The sequence below is a fragment of the Simochromis diagramma genome, unplaced genomic scaffold (genome assembly GCF_900408965.1).
Source record: "Simochromis diagramma unplaced genomic scaffold, fSimDia1.1 OVJJ01000483.1, whole genome shotgun sequence".
In the NCBI taxonomy this organism is placed as follows: domain Eukaryota; kingdom Metazoa; phylum Chordata; class Actinopteri; order Cichliformes; family Cichlidae; genus Simochromis; species Simochromis diagramma.
Window position 1 is genome coordinate 1,263,062 of NW_024386835.1, and position 16,193 is coordinate 1,279,254.

The 16,193-nt window shown below is 38.6% G+C and overlaps 3 protein-coding genes across 4 annotated transcripts; all 3 read right to left on the minus strand.

Annotated features, from left to right (window-relative positions):
• Window positions 1-522: 522 nt before the first annotated feature.
• Window positions 523-10,464, minus strand: gpr61l (G protein-coupled receptor 61-like). Its single transcript, XM_040028705.1, has 2 exons — window positions 9,533-10,464; window positions 523-8,630 (listed from the first exon to the last, which is right to left on the minus strand). Exon 2 carries the CDS (start codon window positions 8,576-8,578, stop codon window positions 7,274-7,276), a length of 1,305 nt encoding a protein of 434 aa, XP_039884639.1. The 5' UTR covers window positions 8,579-8,630; window positions 9,533-10,464; the 3' UTR covers window positions 523-7,273.
• LOC120731511 (caveolin-2-like) lies at window positions 1,611-2,891 on the minus strand. The gene is made up of 3 exons (XM_040028546.1): window positions 2,739-2,891; window positions 1,974-2,161; window positions 1,611-1,767 (listed from the first exon to the last, which is right to left on the minus strand). Exons 1-3 carry the CDS (start codon window positions 2,889-2,891, stop codon window positions 1,611-1,613), a joined length of 498 nt encoding a protein of 165 aa, XP_039884480.1.
• A 116-nt stretch (window positions 10,465-10,580) lies between the features above and the next one.
• parp3 (poly (ADP-ribose) polymerase family, member 3) lies at window positions 10,581-16,132 on the minus strand. Of its 2 annotated transcripts, XM_040028703.1 has the most exons (11): window positions 15,720-16,132; window positions 15,232-15,434; window positions 15,027-15,152; window positions 14,600-14,782; window positions 14,237-14,375; window positions 13,207-13,430; window positions 12,956-13,111; window positions 12,733-12,819; window positions 12,474-12,651; window positions 12,245-12,388; window positions 10,581-11,754 (listed from the first exon to the last, which is right to left on the minus strand). In XM_040028703.1, exons 2-11 carry the CDS (start codon window positions 15,415-15,417, stop codon window positions 11,579-11,581), a joined length of 1,599 nt encoding a protein of 532 aa, XP_039884637.1. In that variant the 5' UTR covers window positions 15,418-15,434; window positions 15,720-16,132; the 3' UTR covers window positions 10,581-11,578. The 2 variants fall into 2 exon arrangements, with proteins under 2 accessions (XP_039884637.1, XP_039884638.1); XM_040028704.1 differs by lacking the exon at window positions 15,720-16,132 and having other exon boundaries at window positions 15,232-15,703.
• Between the last annotated feature and the right edge of the window lie 61 nt (window positions 16,133-16,193).

Sequence of the window (16,193 nt, forward strand, 5' to 3'; positions counted from 1 at the left end):
TGGGGGATGTTGCTAACTCCGGGTCCGATAACAGGCACCACACCCGCAGTAGATGTGCACGGTGTGAGGTCTGCAGCAAGCTATCAAATACGGCGCATTTCTCGGCTTTTAAAAAAAACGCTATGCGTCGCCAGGTGTTTCATCAGATTCGAGGTGTTACCTCCTTTGACAGTATCACAGTATCAGCTTAAAGCACTTGTTGCAGGCTGCTGAGTTTGCATATTTTGCTGTGAAGTACAGCCAGACTTTGACCGCTTCCTCTTGGGCGTTTTTAATCTGTAGCTCTGCTCTAAAAGAACGTACGTACCTGGCCCCGCCTATTATCCTCGGAAACGTAAAATGATTGGCTAGAATCTAAAGTGTATCACAGCTCAGGAAAAAAAAGCACCGAAATAAAGCACCGAAATGTGTGCTGCTTTTCGGTCTGGTTACTACCGTTTATGTCAGAACTACCGGTACCCATCCCTAGAGATGAATTTCCAATAACAATAAATTCTTACTTTGTTTAATCAAATATTAGGTTTGATCCTACACGCTGTACAAATGAGGTGAATCACAACATTTACAGATTTGTTTTAATTTCTCAAACACAAGGGGTAGCACGCTGGTTCAATAGTTAGTTCTGCATGTCTGCATGGGTAATTGGGCTTTCTTCTACAGTCCAAAAAATTTGCCTGCCAGGTTAATTGGTGTATCTAAATTGGAATATGCAGATGTGATTGGGTGCCTATAGGCAATCAGAGGTTTTGAATATGCAGATGATGGTCTGTATTTGACTATCATCCAAAGATAATGGCAGACAGGTTCCAAGGTTGCACACCTTCTGGCTCTTAAACTTCCACTCCTTTCGATTTACACTACATTTAACACAGGAGGCTTTCTGTTATAAACGTGTTACTTCCAATCAAACTAAAAGAAGATTCAGAGGAACCTTTTTCCATAGAAAAATAAATCAGAGTGAAATTAGTTGTTGGTCTCCACCTTCAGCTATCATCTTGTTTAGTAGAAACTACTGCATATAGCTGGATTCAAAACCTTAAACCAAAAGTTGTTAGCAGGTGTTGAAAATTTTTTTTTTTTTTTTTTACATATTTGCATTCATATAGTCTTCATTAACCTCACATACACATCAGTCCATCCAGAGGACTGTCCAGTGCTCTACTAGAGCTCTTAAGGCCTCCTAATCTGTTTTTATAATCAGTTCAAATTTTATGGGTGGATATCTTTTGCAAATTAATTGCAATATTTGTCATTCACTTTGCTTTCAGTGGATTCTTCTTTTACATGTGTATTAAGGAGGTTTTTAATATAATTTATTATTGAATTATTATTTATTAATTCCCCTCAGTGTATGATTTTTGTGTTGCCCTTATCTAGACAGCCAAAAGGTTTTATGCATAATGCACTATAATATTTAGAAAACAGAAAACTAATTATATATTTCAGCATGACAAATTACACGATAAGTGAATAAAAACATAGAATAATCACAGATGGTTAAAATACAGATGATCATTTCCCTCCCAGCAGAATTAGTATGCAGTCTGTCGCCACTGTTCATGTGCCATAATTGCTGTTTTAACCAATCGTTTCCACACAGTGTGTTTCCATCAGTTTTCATCTTTTGCCAGAAGGATGGTGACTTGACCACAGCACTTTCCAATACTCGTAAAGAATGGACTGATAAAAATGTTCAGTATGCTGGCCCACACAGTCTGAACCCAGCGCATATTGATGAGAAGGAGCTGCACACATGGCACGATCAACCTGAAGGACACAAAGAAGAGGACAAAATATGAGCTCATTTAATAAAAAGGAAGTAAAAATCATTTTGGACTCCTGGACGGAGTCCCCTGAATGTATCAGAGAAAACGTGACAACCATTTCTGCCTAAAGATTCTTACTTAGCAGAAAACTAGTGCAGCTATTCAGTCTTGTCTGTAAGTCTGCTTGTCACAGTGTAAGCGTCCTACCAGATATGCAGGCAGCTGAGCACAGCAAAGAGGAGCCCTGCTGCCAGTGAGACTGGCACAGCCAGCAGGAGAGAGATGAATCGGTAGCACCATAGTCTGGATACCTCAAACAGGGCGTGACTCCATAGCCACACTTTATCAAAGCTCCGCACAGAGGGGGGTTCTGCAATCACATCCTCAAACATGACCTCCAGACACAAACAGGGAGACTGTAAGTGATTCCTATGCTGGCATGAATGCCATTTGCATGTTACAAATATCAGAAAATGATCATGAGAGATGAGGTAAATGAATGTGTTACTGTATCAGAGAAACAAAACAATACTTTATAACAGTGGTCCAAAACTATTTCTGCCATGCTCTCCCTCAGATTCCAGTAAAATTTCAATACACTCACTCCACAATTTTTATTAATGACTAACAATAAAAAAGTCATTTACATGTCACTAATAGCACTATTAGAGTATGTGCATATGTCCACTTGAGGTCAGTATTGGGAAACACATTATTATTATTAAAATGGTAATTCCTCTTTCATTGAGTGGAAATTAAGCATAAGGAAAGTTTTCAACAAGGACTGAATTTATCCAAACTGGATAACAATTTACTCTTACAAACTTTTTAATTGGATGAATCACGTGTACAACAACAGCTTAATAACTAAATCTGAAACACAGATTTAGTTACTAAGATTTAGTGCTCCCTGTCTCGTGTCCTGTACTGTGTATTCTCTGCTCATGTTTATGCTGGTTGCACATTGGTTACCTTAAGACTGCTGTTGACTTTTTTGGGATCCCTGTCATAAATCACAGGCCTCGTGTCACTGTGGATGAAGTCCAGAGCTTCAGAGTGAACATCCACCTTTACTTCCAGCAGTTCCCCCAATGGTCTCTTGTCTTTCAATCTTTCGTCCTCCATGTTCAATAAGCTGCGCTGTGTGTCCGAATGGTATAATCGAAAACAGGGAGGATGAGCAGGAGGATGGCTGGCTTGTTGCTAGCACCCAGGTGGAACATAGTATTCTGCTGACTGAACTGACTGCTGTTGAGGAATGCCTTTATTGGCTTTTACAGCCGTGCTTTGACATTTTGTGACACACTATGTTATAAGTCTCATTTGTGCCTGCATGAGAAATATCCATCACTTGTGGAATCAAATCAGTCCTGACTTCCTGCTTAAATATTGCCAGGGTGATGATCAGGGGGAGTACTCTGGCACTCACATTACAGAGTTACTTCATCACAGCGACAGTGTTTGGCAGTGTTGGTCAATTAAATATAGACTCCTCACCAAATCAGCAGCTCCTTGCTAGCAGTCCCTATCCCTCACAGCATAAAGTAAGCTGTCCCATTGATTTTTTTTTTTGTATTCGTTTGTCTATTGTAAAACCGTGCCTGTGTGTAGTCACTTTTTTTAACTTCAGCATGGCTCCTTGTATCAAGAAAAAAAAACCCCTCAAACCTTAGAGTCTTTAAATTGTCCTCACAAAATAAATCCTCATTCATTTCAAAGCATCAAATTACAGTGTGAGCTTTATGTATTGATTTCATATCATATTAAGTGTATTTCTATATTTTGTTGTAGATTGTGACTTTTTCTCCCCTGACCTTTAAAAATGTATTGCTGAAGGTTTCTTTCACTTACGTGTGTGGCGTAGGCGTGTTTTTAACATGTTCTTTGGTACTGCCCTCTGAATTAATCAAATGGATCTTTCAATTTATATTCTGGGCACAACCAGATACAACTGTGCTGTAAAGAGTGTCAGATTTGGCCATAGACAGCACTGTCGCATCTGTAAGACTTAATATTCTGTGAAAAAGAACACAGCCAGACACTGCAGACAACATCTATCCTGTTATGTGTTGAAAATTATTTCAAGTCTTGGTCTTGTTAGAGACGTCAAAATAAAAGGATGTGAGGAGGATTGACTGGTATGTAGCACACTCTGTTGGTCATGGTTCTTCATTGCATTTTTTTTAATACATCCCTGTTGCATAAAGCAGCTATTCCACTCACACATGCTTAAATTGCTCTTTTTCCCCACATGCTTGGGATGCAGTACTGTGGTAGTGTTGGCAGGATCTGATTAGCTGATGATTAATAGTGTTTGGCAACCACTGTGATGAAAAGCCCCTGGAAGACTGTGTTATATGATTGTGTTCACAGTCAGTAGATTCACTTATTATTAAAAGTTGCTTACATAGTTTAATCTAGCTTATAAAATTATCATTTTAATCAAAGTCATATCATCAGTAAAAATTAAGAGGAAAATCACAGTAAAGCAGTGTATACTTACAGTTTGAAAAGATAGCATAAGCACTGCACAAGTACTTGGTTGGGTATACTGCTAAAAAATACCCAACCAGAATTAAAATATCAAGTGTACTTTACCCAGATTAGGTTCTGTGTGCACATGGAAAACAATAAATGAAAACATAATATTAAATAAAACTAATAGCAAAGCCCAGGCCATAGTGGTATGACTTATAGTTTTGTGTGTTTCTATTACTATTTTCTGAAAATGTATTAAAACTGTACAAAATAAAACCTGAAAACAACAGTCTAGGTCATGATTTGTGTTGAGCTAGAATTCTTCACAGCATTCATCATAGCTGTATTTCACTATGTCCTCTGTCTGTAGCTCACAGGCCCAGATGAATTGCCTGAAGATCTGTTAAGGAGGCAGGCACACTGTGATTTGAAATACCTCAAATCTTCATGACTGGATTTTTTATTTTCACGCCAGCTGCAAAATAAAAACATCAAAGAGTGCATACGTCTGTGTTGTCTGCGATCAGTTTGTTCCAGATCAGGCCTTTGAAATGTGTGTGTCAAAGTGAGTGTTCTTTCCTTTGCCACTATTCAGCCGGATGAGATAACACTCTACAAATATCTTAAAATGAGCTTTTCTTCCCCCACCCCATCCTTCAATTTCCTCTATCTGCGCAGATATAAACTATTGACAGGTCTTGAACCTCTAGAATTACATTTTCAGATTCAAAGGGTGGTAGATCCACACATAATATGAACATCAGCAAACAGGCACAAAAGCACCCAACACCAATAACCTGCTGCTGTTTTATACTCCCCACAGCTCTGTCAGATTTGAAGAGAGAGGTCAGACTTCTGTCTGACCTTTTTTCCTGTTACTGTAAAAGAAATACTCGTACATTTCAAAGCTGTTTCTACACCAGCTGTGTGTGTGTGTGTGTGTGTGTGTGTGTGTGTGTGTGTGTGTGTGTGTGTGTGTGTGTGTGTGGTCGTGAGAAATGATATGATGGTGATCCAGACTGTGCACAGTAAGAAAATTCCCCATTAAAGTATAAGACTGTATTATAGGATTGCTAGTATTAAGATCTTCAGAGTGTACATCCACGTTTACTTCCAGCAGCATTCTCGTTAATTTATGGCATGTTTACTGTAATTTACAAGTAAAATTTGTTACTGTAAAATTTATAACACAGTGCTGTGATGTGATGAAGCTTTGCCTTTTTAAATTGGTGCTACTGTATTCTCAAAAGAGTTTATTAAGCTATGTAAACTATAAATACACCTTCTATTCTTTTTTCTTTATTTATGAAAAAAAAATCCAATGCTTTGATTATGGAAAACTGGTGTAATCAAAATTTTACCAGCTGTCCTCAAGGCAAACACACACAAACACTGGAAACATTACAACAACAAAGGCTGAAAACAGCCTAACTGGGAAAAAAAAAGCAGAATAACAACAGCTTATTAATTAATGATTCGAGCGTAAAGATTTTGTGCTTGTCATGAGAAAATACTAAGGTCACAGTAAAAATGTACAGTAATCGGTGGTTTACGTTATCCCCAAAGACGTCAGCATTTACACAATTTATTTTTGCATCAATGTTTTACTGTGTGTCCTACTATTAATCTCTTGATTGATGTGTGTGAGTCCTAAATTGTGCGTATTATTATTATAATCTCAAAACTGTACATTTGAATAATAGAGTCCTTTATGCTCCCATGTGTGCTTCTGCATCATTAATATCCACTTGGTAAAAATAAAATAAAAAAAAGCTACCACGGCATTTACCCAGGGATTAAATATACAGCTACAGTAAGGTAAGAGTGGTGCATCGTGTATAGTACAGCAAGTGAAATGGTGTTAGCCGTTATTTGCTGTAACCACACTATTCTGTCTTTTTCCCTGTTTGTGAAAGACTAACACAAACAGCAGGGGTCATAAAATAGCACTTTGTCACCACTCTCAGAGCATAATCATTGCCCAGTAATGATTTCCATTGTAAATTCACTATCGTTTCCTCACCATACCTATGTCATTAATATAGTAGCCCATATTTGCAGGGACTTCTGTGACCTACCTTCAGTCTTTCTTTGCATGTTAATGATCCGTATCTGAACTTCCAGACCTTTTAAATGTGAATTAGCAAACTCCAATCAGGATCTGATTCTTAAGTATACATCCAGCTGAAAGGTCGCTGGTGCTGTGCGAGTCACCTCCAGTCACTCAATTTCCATGACGACAGAGCCAGCTGATGCCCATGATCCATCAGCATATCTGTTGCACAGAAGAACTCAAAGGTATTAGCCCTCAGGTTCATTTGACCTCTGAACACAGAGAGCATTGGCACTTCTACGGGATTATTTGGTCATATATGATAACCACAATCTCCTGAATATTAAATAGAAAGGCCCACAGCTTGGAAACATTTAGCACTTTAAAAATGTCAACAAAAAAATAGCATTTAAATATACATTATTATTGAGATATATAATATACTGGTTATTGAGAGGAAACCGGGAACCAACTCTCAAGACCTTATTATTGCAGTATTCCAGATTTACATTCATTCCAGATTTACATTTATAAACATATAGAAAATTACCACAAACACTGTTAAAATCAGAGAAATCAGAGAAAGGTAAATTTACGTGGGAGAATAGATCATCATTTCAATATTTCCGGTTACAGTACAACCACAGTCCCTTGACCTAAATAGGAAAACTTTTCATAATTAAAAGATAAAATATCCTAAACATTATATTTGTACTTGAACAGATTTTTTCCAATACTATCTTAAAACAATACTGTCAATGTCCATATGTATGTTAAAAGCATTATTGTAACTGTTCCTTCTGTTTATAGAGGCCACTGGATTTTGTCCACCTTCACTTATTCCTTCAAAAGTGGCCTGCTTTTCCCCAGCACGGACAGAAACATATTGATTAAGATCAAATGTCTTGCAAAAACAAAGAACAGCTACAGTGACTACATATTAGCTCTGTAGTACACAACTTCTGCTCATCATTGTTTAAGCATGCTCCTCTGGTATTTGTCCAGGTATCTTATTTACTTGATCCACAGTATGGTTAGTGGATGGTTGGGGACTGGAGTTGGCACAGTTGGATCGAGTTTCAGTTGTACTAGTGGTTCTTTGAATGAACTGCAGGAAGTTTTCCTGAAACGAACCCTCTTGGCTTGATGCCCCAAACTCCAAAGGCTGTGTAAGGCAGCAACGTCTAAACTTTACCAGCTCCTCTCTGATCTGTCTGTTCAACAGGCCGTAGAAGAATGGGTTGACAGCAAATGAGGAGTAGGCCAGCCAGGTGACAGCTTCCTCCAAGTCCCCAGGGCTCTGCATGGAACCAGTCAGAGACATCTGCAGGTGGAAGATGAAGTAGGGCAACCAACAAACCAGGAACTGGCCTACGATGAATACCAAAGTCAGTGCAGCTTTGCCTCCACTGAATGCCCTCTCTGGAGAAAGTCTTTGTGGCAGAGTACGGGTGGTAGTGATCATGGTAGTCTGGCTGTTGATGGAGTCAGAGCGATCCTTGGCAGGGCTTGCATTTGCCCATGTTGTTACTGCAGGGGCTTGCTGCAGGGCTGCAGAACGAGCCACCTTGTACACAGCACAGTAAACAGCAAAGATAACCACTGCTGGAGCCATGAAACAAACCACACTAAATAGCACTGCAAATACTCCTCTTAGGCGACTGTGGCTCGCGTGAAGAGAGCAGTGAGCCGCTGCAATCGAGCTCTGAGGTCCGTAAGCTGGCCATCCAAACAGTGTGACAATAGCCAAGAGGACTGACTTAACCCAGATCAGTAACATGACACCAATAGCAAGATTGATGGTCATCTTGACTTCATAACGCATTGGGTGTACAATATAGAAGTAACGTTCTACACTGATGGCTGTGATGGTGAGAATGGACAGACAAATGAGGAAAACGTTAAGAAAGATGTAAACCTGACACTCCAGAACAGTGAACACAACAGTTCCAAAGAACGGCGAGCTGGATATGATCCCCAGAGGCATCAGGAGGATGGCACACAACAAGTCAACTGCACACAGGTGGCACACAAAGGCAAACCTCTTAAGGTGAGGCGCACGAGCAATCGCCACCATCACACCAGTGTTGGCCAACAAAGCAATGAGGTTGAGGGTAACCATGCAGAACAAACCGAAAAGATCTTTGATCTGTGACTGAGAGCTTGTGACAACACCCACATCAGCAGGAACGGTAGGATTGGGTTCCCACTGGGCAGTTGTAAGATTCAGAACAGAATGATTTGCCACAGAGGCTAACATGGACCTGGTCTTGTCAGCCATTATTAAATCGCAGCTTCCTCCATTTTTATCTCAGATTTCTTCATATGTGGATCTGTGTTGAAAGGAAATGGAAAAACTCTCATAAAACATCTATAAACATTTTAAAGTAGTTTAAAAGTAGACTTTACAAGCGTATTTATGTATCTATTAAAAAGGTATGCTTTTTATTTCTGTGTATGTGATCGCCTCTGTCCATATAATGTCAAGCAATTTTATTTAATATGAATTAATTGAGAAATATATTGCAATTAAATTTCCACAGTCATTTAATTCCTCACTGTGACTTGTTAAAAGGTCATAAGAGTAACAGCAGCTGGTGTAAACATATTGATGGGTAAACTTTGAAATGTTTAGAGTAAAAACAATGGTTATACAACGTTCAGTCAGCTTACTTAACTGCTGTTAAATTAAAGAGTTGTGAGGAGAGTTGTTTCTCTTTAAAAAGTCTAATCCATTAACAGCCAGTACTCTAAGTGGTTTTACAGGCTGACTGATTTAGATCTAACTGCAATCTGATAAACCTTTGTTCACACGGCATTTTGTTTTCATCAGGAAGGAATTATTGACTCCTTTTGTTGTATTTGCAATGTCAGGATCAATTACGAGGAGATGATGTGATGTAGAAGTTATTATAATCACAACTGTGACTGAACAAATTTTGGTAGATTTGGTAGATTTTGGTAGACACACTAATAAAAGTAACTGAAATTATAAACCCATTGTTATGGTAAAATGTAGACAAGTACAAGTTATTACTTTAGACCTGCTGTAGGAACACACTAGTACCACTACCAGATACTGAAATAGATTGCAATGGTACACTTTCAAAAATTTCTGTGCCTTCATACGTTATTGTGGGGAAAATATATTTATTGACTCCCTTTTGTATTTTTGTTTGCTTAATAAAGAAACAAATAGAGCACTGAAAAATGAGATCAAACTGAAATAACTTACCCATGAACCACTCTGTTTCTACACCATAGTTAAATCTGAATAGGTTAACCAAGTGTCAGCGCTGACACCACTATAGCTTAAATCCCACATATTGTTTATGCAGTCCCAGCTTTTTTGTTGTTCTTGTTAATTCCACATGAAAAGTTTAAGAGGAGAGTTTCAGAGCTGCTAGACAGGTATATTCCCAATTCCATGACGGCTTTCCATTTTTAAATGATGCTTCTTCTCTTCCTTCTCCCTTCCTCTAGTAACACCCCAATTGCTGTTTGATGCTGTGTATGGCGGTGACTGTCACACATTGTATTGTGTGATTGTGTGAGTGATGCGTTTTTTGTTTTTTCAAGCGGACACACACTCCTCTGTCTTCCTCCAGAGCCCAGTCTCTCCTGGGTCCTAACAGCCACCAGTTCAAAGATTTATTTCTGTTTTTAATGTAGCTTACGTTGGCACTGCAACTGTTTTCTTTTTACATCTATTTGACTTTAAATATTTTCAATTTACTGGATCTTAGGTCATCTACTCCAAAAACTATTCATACATCTTAAATTATATGTTTCATTGAGCTGGATTATAGTATACCTGTAGAGAACACCACTCACATAATACAAACTTTCCTAAACATTAATAAATAAATGATAAGCAGTGTTTGCAGCAAGCAAAATGTGAGCTAGTATCTTGCAAAATGAGTCCTTTAAACCCTTTGCAATACAGTGCTTAAAAAAAAATCATTAAACCACCTGTTATAAAAAAAAAGAAACCACAAATACACACAAAAGAAAACATCTTAATCTTCACCAATATGCTATACTACATTTTCCACTTTTCTGTAAGATGATACATTTTTGGATAAATTCACAGATAATAACAATAACTTTACTTTAGCATTAAAAATATTACTCCGATTAAAGAGTCTGCACATGCTGGTGGATTAATCATTGCATTGGGTGGTGGACTAATAAATGTGTTAAGCACTCTACATAACACACAAACACAGCATTATATGAGAAACATTATGAATTCGAAAGAGAAGATATCCAAACAACCAGTAAACATTTTAGATGATTTATTCTTCATTTATGGATTACTTGTTTACAATCACAGTCAGTGCATTACCATTATGGCATCATTTTAACTAATTGCCTTCATAATAAGAGATGTTGCAGGAGCACTTCAGTATATTCTATATTCACGTAATGTCATAGTGCTTTACTACAAACATTTTTTTAATCTAAAATGGAGTTTCTCATTAATGACACCATGTGGTTGTATTTGGAATAAACCAATAAGGCATAGTGGGACTGGCTTCCAAAGCAGAAAACTCCTTGAAACCTTCTTACATTTGTAACAGTTCTTCAAAGTTACCTAAAAATTTGCATTTTACATTTTCATAAATATGTCTTTGTATAGGTACCATTTATGCCTCTTTCCCACACCAGTTTAACTTAATTTATCACTACTCAAAATGCATATATAAGTGCACATTCAAGACCCTTTCTTTCTGAAGCACAGAACTGTGTCCTTCGTTGTCACTTAGACAAAATGATGCGTATGCAAATATGTAAACCCTATAGAAACAGAACTGAGACGTCAAACAGAAGGTGAGGTTCAATATGTAATTCAATGGTTCTCAAAATAGCAGGCTCCACCTCATTAGCTGTAAGAAGTCATCCACTGCTTCTCAACAACTAAAAACTTGAACATTACTGTTTTTTCTTAAAAAAGAAAAAACAAAATCACATGAATTGAAATCAGTTTTCACTTTACATTTTTCACATCGTAGTCCAGCCCTCCAGTTTGAAAACCACTAATTCAATTCAAAAACAAAAATGTGCAAAGACCACCATGCATTGTATATTAGCTTTACATTTTTTAAAGTATGTATAAAAACTTGCAAACTACACAAACATAAGCGTAAGGCACAGAAAAGTGCATCTAAAATGAACAGATCCACATTCACTGCATTAGACCATAGCCTTATCAGAAGGACTGTAGGAAGTCCATCACCAAGAAACAAACAAAAGGACCTTCATTTTTCTTTGGTTAGAATTAGCCATACATGTTTAGCTCCAGCAGGTAGCGAAGGCGGCACTGACTCTCTTTGTAGATGAGATATTCACTGTTGCTGAAGTGACTATCAGAAAACTGGGGTTGCTTTATTGGCTTACCCTGAGGCACAGCAACCTTCTTACCCTCCTGGGTGATGAAGATATCCTTGGACGGATCTGAAATCAAAGAATCACAAAGTGATATAATAAAATTGACAGGAGGTGGCGTTCATATTGCACTTTTCCGGATTAATTGATCATTCAAAGTGCACTACGGGCCACAAGGTGCTTACATGAACACCTGCAGCCTATTTAGGGTCACCATTTCACCTAACATGCATGTCTTTGGGCTGGAGGTAAGGCAGCGAGTACAGAGAGATCACGTAAGCTGCACACAGAAAAGCTACTGCCACTCTGATTTTCAAATGTTTATATTTTTATTCATTTGGGGGAAACTGACATAATCTGATAACATGAATAGCAAGTTTCTTTTAATGAATTTGTCATGAGTTACCAGTGGAAATTAAACTTCATCCAAACTGCCAAACAATTTCAAGGACAAAAGGCACGCAGATCTCTCAATATGCTGATAGTTTACTTTGTGACATTGTATATTTCTTTATAAAAAGGTATTATTTTACCGTATAAAACTTAAAAAGTACTGCACCTGGTTCGACCATGCCTCGTGCCACCACACTATCATACCCGGCCGGAGGCGTCCTCAAGGAACAATTGTCTCTGGTAATGGTATGCTCTTTGCCAAGGGCGACCTCACTGAGAAACATCACTCCTGTATTTTTGGAAGGGCGCACTGAAAATGGACAGAAAGTGAAAAGTACAATGTTATGACTCCAATAAAGACCCAAAATTGTCTTGTTTCTTGCTTCTAGCCTTACCGTAACATGCAGACTTGCTGTTTTCAGAGGCAAAATAGATACCACAACCGACACGGCCTCCCGAATGGGGCATTATCCTCAGACCACTCTTCAGGATAGCTGCAACCACTGCTATGTTCGTTCCATGCCAAAGCAGACGCCGATTCTCCAGATTATCGTTCTCATTAAAGCGCTGCCCCTGCAATGCGGAACATGTGCTTTCGGTCAGAGGACGCCCGTTTTCTGTGTTTGACTTAATAAAACTGGCTGTAGTGCCTACCTCTGTCTCTCGATCGACTTCCCAAACATTGAGAATTTTTGGTTTGTAATAGTCACCTGAAGTCGCTTTCAGGTAATTTTCTATGATCTTCAAATGCGAAAACACAAAGAGGGAAATAACACAACTGCTACTATTGTATAAAACAACATGAATAGCAGATCTGAGATAAGCAGCAGTCCAAAACCTTTGTATTTATAAGACTTAGTCACGTAAGAGACTGTACCTTGAACATTTCTGTGTTCTTTTCCATCAGAGTCAGCTTGCATTTGAGAGAATTGTAGTCTTGGTCTATAGGGTGAGGAACCGTCTGTATCATCTCTTCTTGAGCCTTCTCAGTCTCTGACTTCAGAGTCTGGGCAAGCTCAATGTCAGCCAACACCTGTAAAAAACACACAACAGGGAACAGACTTTAGGAATGAGAACACAGCACAGCGAGACAAAGCTTCTCCTAATTTATGAACCAGAAAATCTTACCAAGAGCATCTCTTTTTTCTTCTCCACAATCTCTTTGTCATTAATAGTAGGCGGTCTGTTCCTGCCAAAGTTATGTGGGATTGTGGTGTAGAATTTTGAGGAAAGCTCTTCTAGACGTCCTTTTCCACTTTTTTGATTCATAGCAGCTTCAATCTCCTCCAAAACCTCAAAGCCTTTTGCAATCTGGACCTTGCTGAGCTTGCCCAAAGGCATCTTTTTGATGTCTGCGTAATAACCACATACAAAAAACACAATTCTCAAGCAGATCATTGCATGTTTTCATAATTTTTGTACCCAGGATTGCACTAAAAACACTTGTCAAAGAGTGTTTTTAGTGCAATTTAAAAGGTTTCCAAATGAGAAACAAAAATGTAAGGTTAGGTTGTTTTCAGATGATTAGTGTGCTCATAGAGGAAGCTACACAATTGATCCTTCTTTTGACTTTGATTTCAGGGTTTAGAAAAGTATAGTCAAAACAGGACACTCTTGTAAACCACGCAACCTTTCAGACCAAATCAGATTGTTACTATTAAGTCTTCACAGGAAACAAGTTATGGAGGTGCAGTGGGTTAAGCATAATAATGTGTGAAGCCAGCACTCACTTACTTTTAGAGCTATGAAACATGTACGGATGCACAAAGAGGACAAAGGTGCAGAGAGAAGCCTATCGAGTTTTAAGCCTGGGATTGCTTTTACTGTTTTATCTCTTCATTTTTGCCTTTTCTAGCTTTCTGCAGCTAGCAAAGCCCAGAACATTGATCATATATGTCCAAAATGCTGAGATGAGGGAAGATATGCAGATGTAGAATTTACCCTTTGTTTGTAACAATGTTTAATCATTTACATCGCATTCTTTATTGTTTCCTACAGTTCTTAGAAATACAAGTTAGGCTTAATACACACGAGTATTTTTAAAGTCTGCACCCATTTCAGCTTCACAGGTACATTACACAACTGGTATTTTAAATACAAAGAGTGTTTGCAGACTGGATCTGTCGTGTGAAAACTTTTACAAGTGAGACACACCCACCTAGGTTCATACATTCCATCGCCTCCTTGAACATGTCATTGCTGAAAATGAGCTTAATGAGGCTCTGTGTAGCTTCATCGAGGGTACAAGACAGGGCGTTCTTTGCAACCTGGGCTGGCTTGCCATCAACACAGTCTACCTGCAATGTCCAAGAGAAGGCACAGGGAGATTCTGCTAAAGCTCATACAGAGTGTCAAAAGTCTAAAATATTAGAGACGCAGTTGAAGAATTTGTATTTTTTTTTTTTATTTTTTTATTTTTTTTTTTTAGAGACTTTGCTTTTCATACTGTGATTTTAACAATTTGAGGTTTCATAAGCACACTCAATGCTCCTTTATCTAATCATACAGGTATTTAAATTACCTTGATTTCAGCATCTTGCTCTCCATCCACCTCTATCAAGGTGTACTTCCCAGGGTGAGAGACAAAATTCATTCGGTCGCTCCAGTTGTTCTTTGTCTTGTCCTTAAACTTCTTCTCAAAGTCCTTGACAGCATTTTCAGCCTTATCAAAGGGCGAACTAAGTTTACTCTGTCCGACTTCGCCCTGAAACCAGGTTAGAAATGAAGCACTAACAGTGATGCTAATATGTCAACACACAACAATAAGGGGTTAAAAATCAATAATGTCTGCTTTTCCCCCCTAAGCCCTTTAGAAAAAGAATCTCACGCTCTCTCTATACACATATATACATAAATATATATGTATACATATATATACACATAGTGTGGGTGGGTACATGAATTAACAGAACAAAATGCATTTAAAAAAAACAGTAGAACAAACTCACCACTCTGCCCCATCTGTTCCATGAATAGTACTTGTTGTTTGCTTTAACAACTTGGATGACATAAAACTTATTGTTGTTATGTCCGATATTTGTCTGATTGAGCATGCAGTCATAATCCTCATACACCTGGTGAAGACATTAGAGAACATTTATCAAAATCAGCTTTCTGCTCCTGCACTAACAAGCTCTACTTCACATGTCCTACCTCTCCACAGGATGACAATGAACAATGTTCATCCACCTTCTTGTTGCTTTTTACTTGTGGCCCTGCAGCCAGCAGGGCTTCCTTTGCAGAGGTAAAGGCATCTTTGGCTTTTGGTGTTTCAGGCTCTTGTTTGACCTTCTTTCCACCAGCCTTGGCAGCAGAAGCAGCTCGTCTCTTTGGTGCCATGGTCCTAACTGAAAGGCCTGTACACAAACTTATCACTTTGGTCTCTGGACATCATGACTGGACAAGTTCAGGCATGCCTGCACTGCTCATACAACCATCTCTGACTGTTCATCAGAACAAGCCGAAGTACTCCCCACACATCCGTTACCGATAATTACAGACTATCTGCCATTAGTAAAAACAACACCCGACACTGCGACAGTAGTTTTGATATGTTTTGAAGCAGCGCAGACACTGGACCAGTTCCGCCCCTTGTTATTTATCATAAAAACAACAAGAATTTCCCTGTGTACGGGACTCACCTTGTAACGATAAATGATGCTAACAGCAGACTCAAAGATGTTCCTCGTCACCTAAGCAGAACACCGGCTGTAAGTGAGTGTCTATAATTTTCTGTAAGTTTACAATCACGGAAGTGCTGGAGCTGAGTTGTGCCCTCCTCCTCTGCTGCTGGAGTCAACAGAGCGAACAAACGGCTATACCGCCACCTAGCTAGCTGAGGCTCGTTTGTGCCTTTCACAGGTGGATTAAGCGAGGACCAAGGCCAAAATGAACTGGTCTTTTAAATTCTGTGACTATCTGTGCCCTACCTATAGCTATATAATATAACAGAGGTACTTTCTCAAAGGTTTAATCACGTTGCTTTCCCTTCATCCGGTCCACGATTAACAACAGTAGGAGCTTCACAACTGTGCGTTTCTTTTTCGAATTTTCATGGAAAATATATTTTATATATTAGCTTAAATATTTTTATATTCATAGAATTTTATGTTGTA

What these genes read in the sequence shown, in the direction of transcription:
- LOC120731511 (XM_040028546.1), bottom strand. Translation starts at nt 2,891, where the DNA reads ATGGAGGACGAAAGATTGAAAGACAAGAGACCATTGGGGGAACTGCTG. An exon ending in AAGTCAACAGCAGTCTTAAG is followed by an intron (nt 2,162 to 2,738) that starts GTAACCAATGTG and finishes TTGTGTCTGGAG; the next exon opens with GTCATGTTTGAGGATGTGAT. An exon ending in CTCAGCTGCCTGCATATCTG is followed by an intron (nt 1,768 to 1,973) that starts GTAGGACGCTTA and finishes TGTGTCCTTCAG; the next exon opens with GTTGATCGTGCCATGTGTGC.
- gpr61l (XM_040028705.1), bottom strand. Translation starts at nt 8,578, where the DNA reads ATGGCTGACAAGACCAGGTCCATGTTAGCCTCTGTGGCAAATCATTCT.
- parp3 (XM_040028703.1), bottom strand. Translation starts at nt 15,417, where the DNA reads ATGGCACCAAAGAGACGAGCTGCTTCTGCTGCCAAGGCTGGTGGAAAG. An exon ending in CATTGTCATCCTGTGGAGAG is followed by an intron (nt 15,153 to 15,231) that starts GTAGGACATGTG and finishes TGTCTTCACCAG; the next exon opens with GTGTATGAGGATTATGACTG. An exon ending in AGAAAAAAGAGATGCTCTTG is followed by an intron (nt 13,112 to 13,206) that starts GTAAGATTTTCT and finishes TGTTTTTTACAG; the next exon opens with GTGTTGGCTGACATTGAGCT.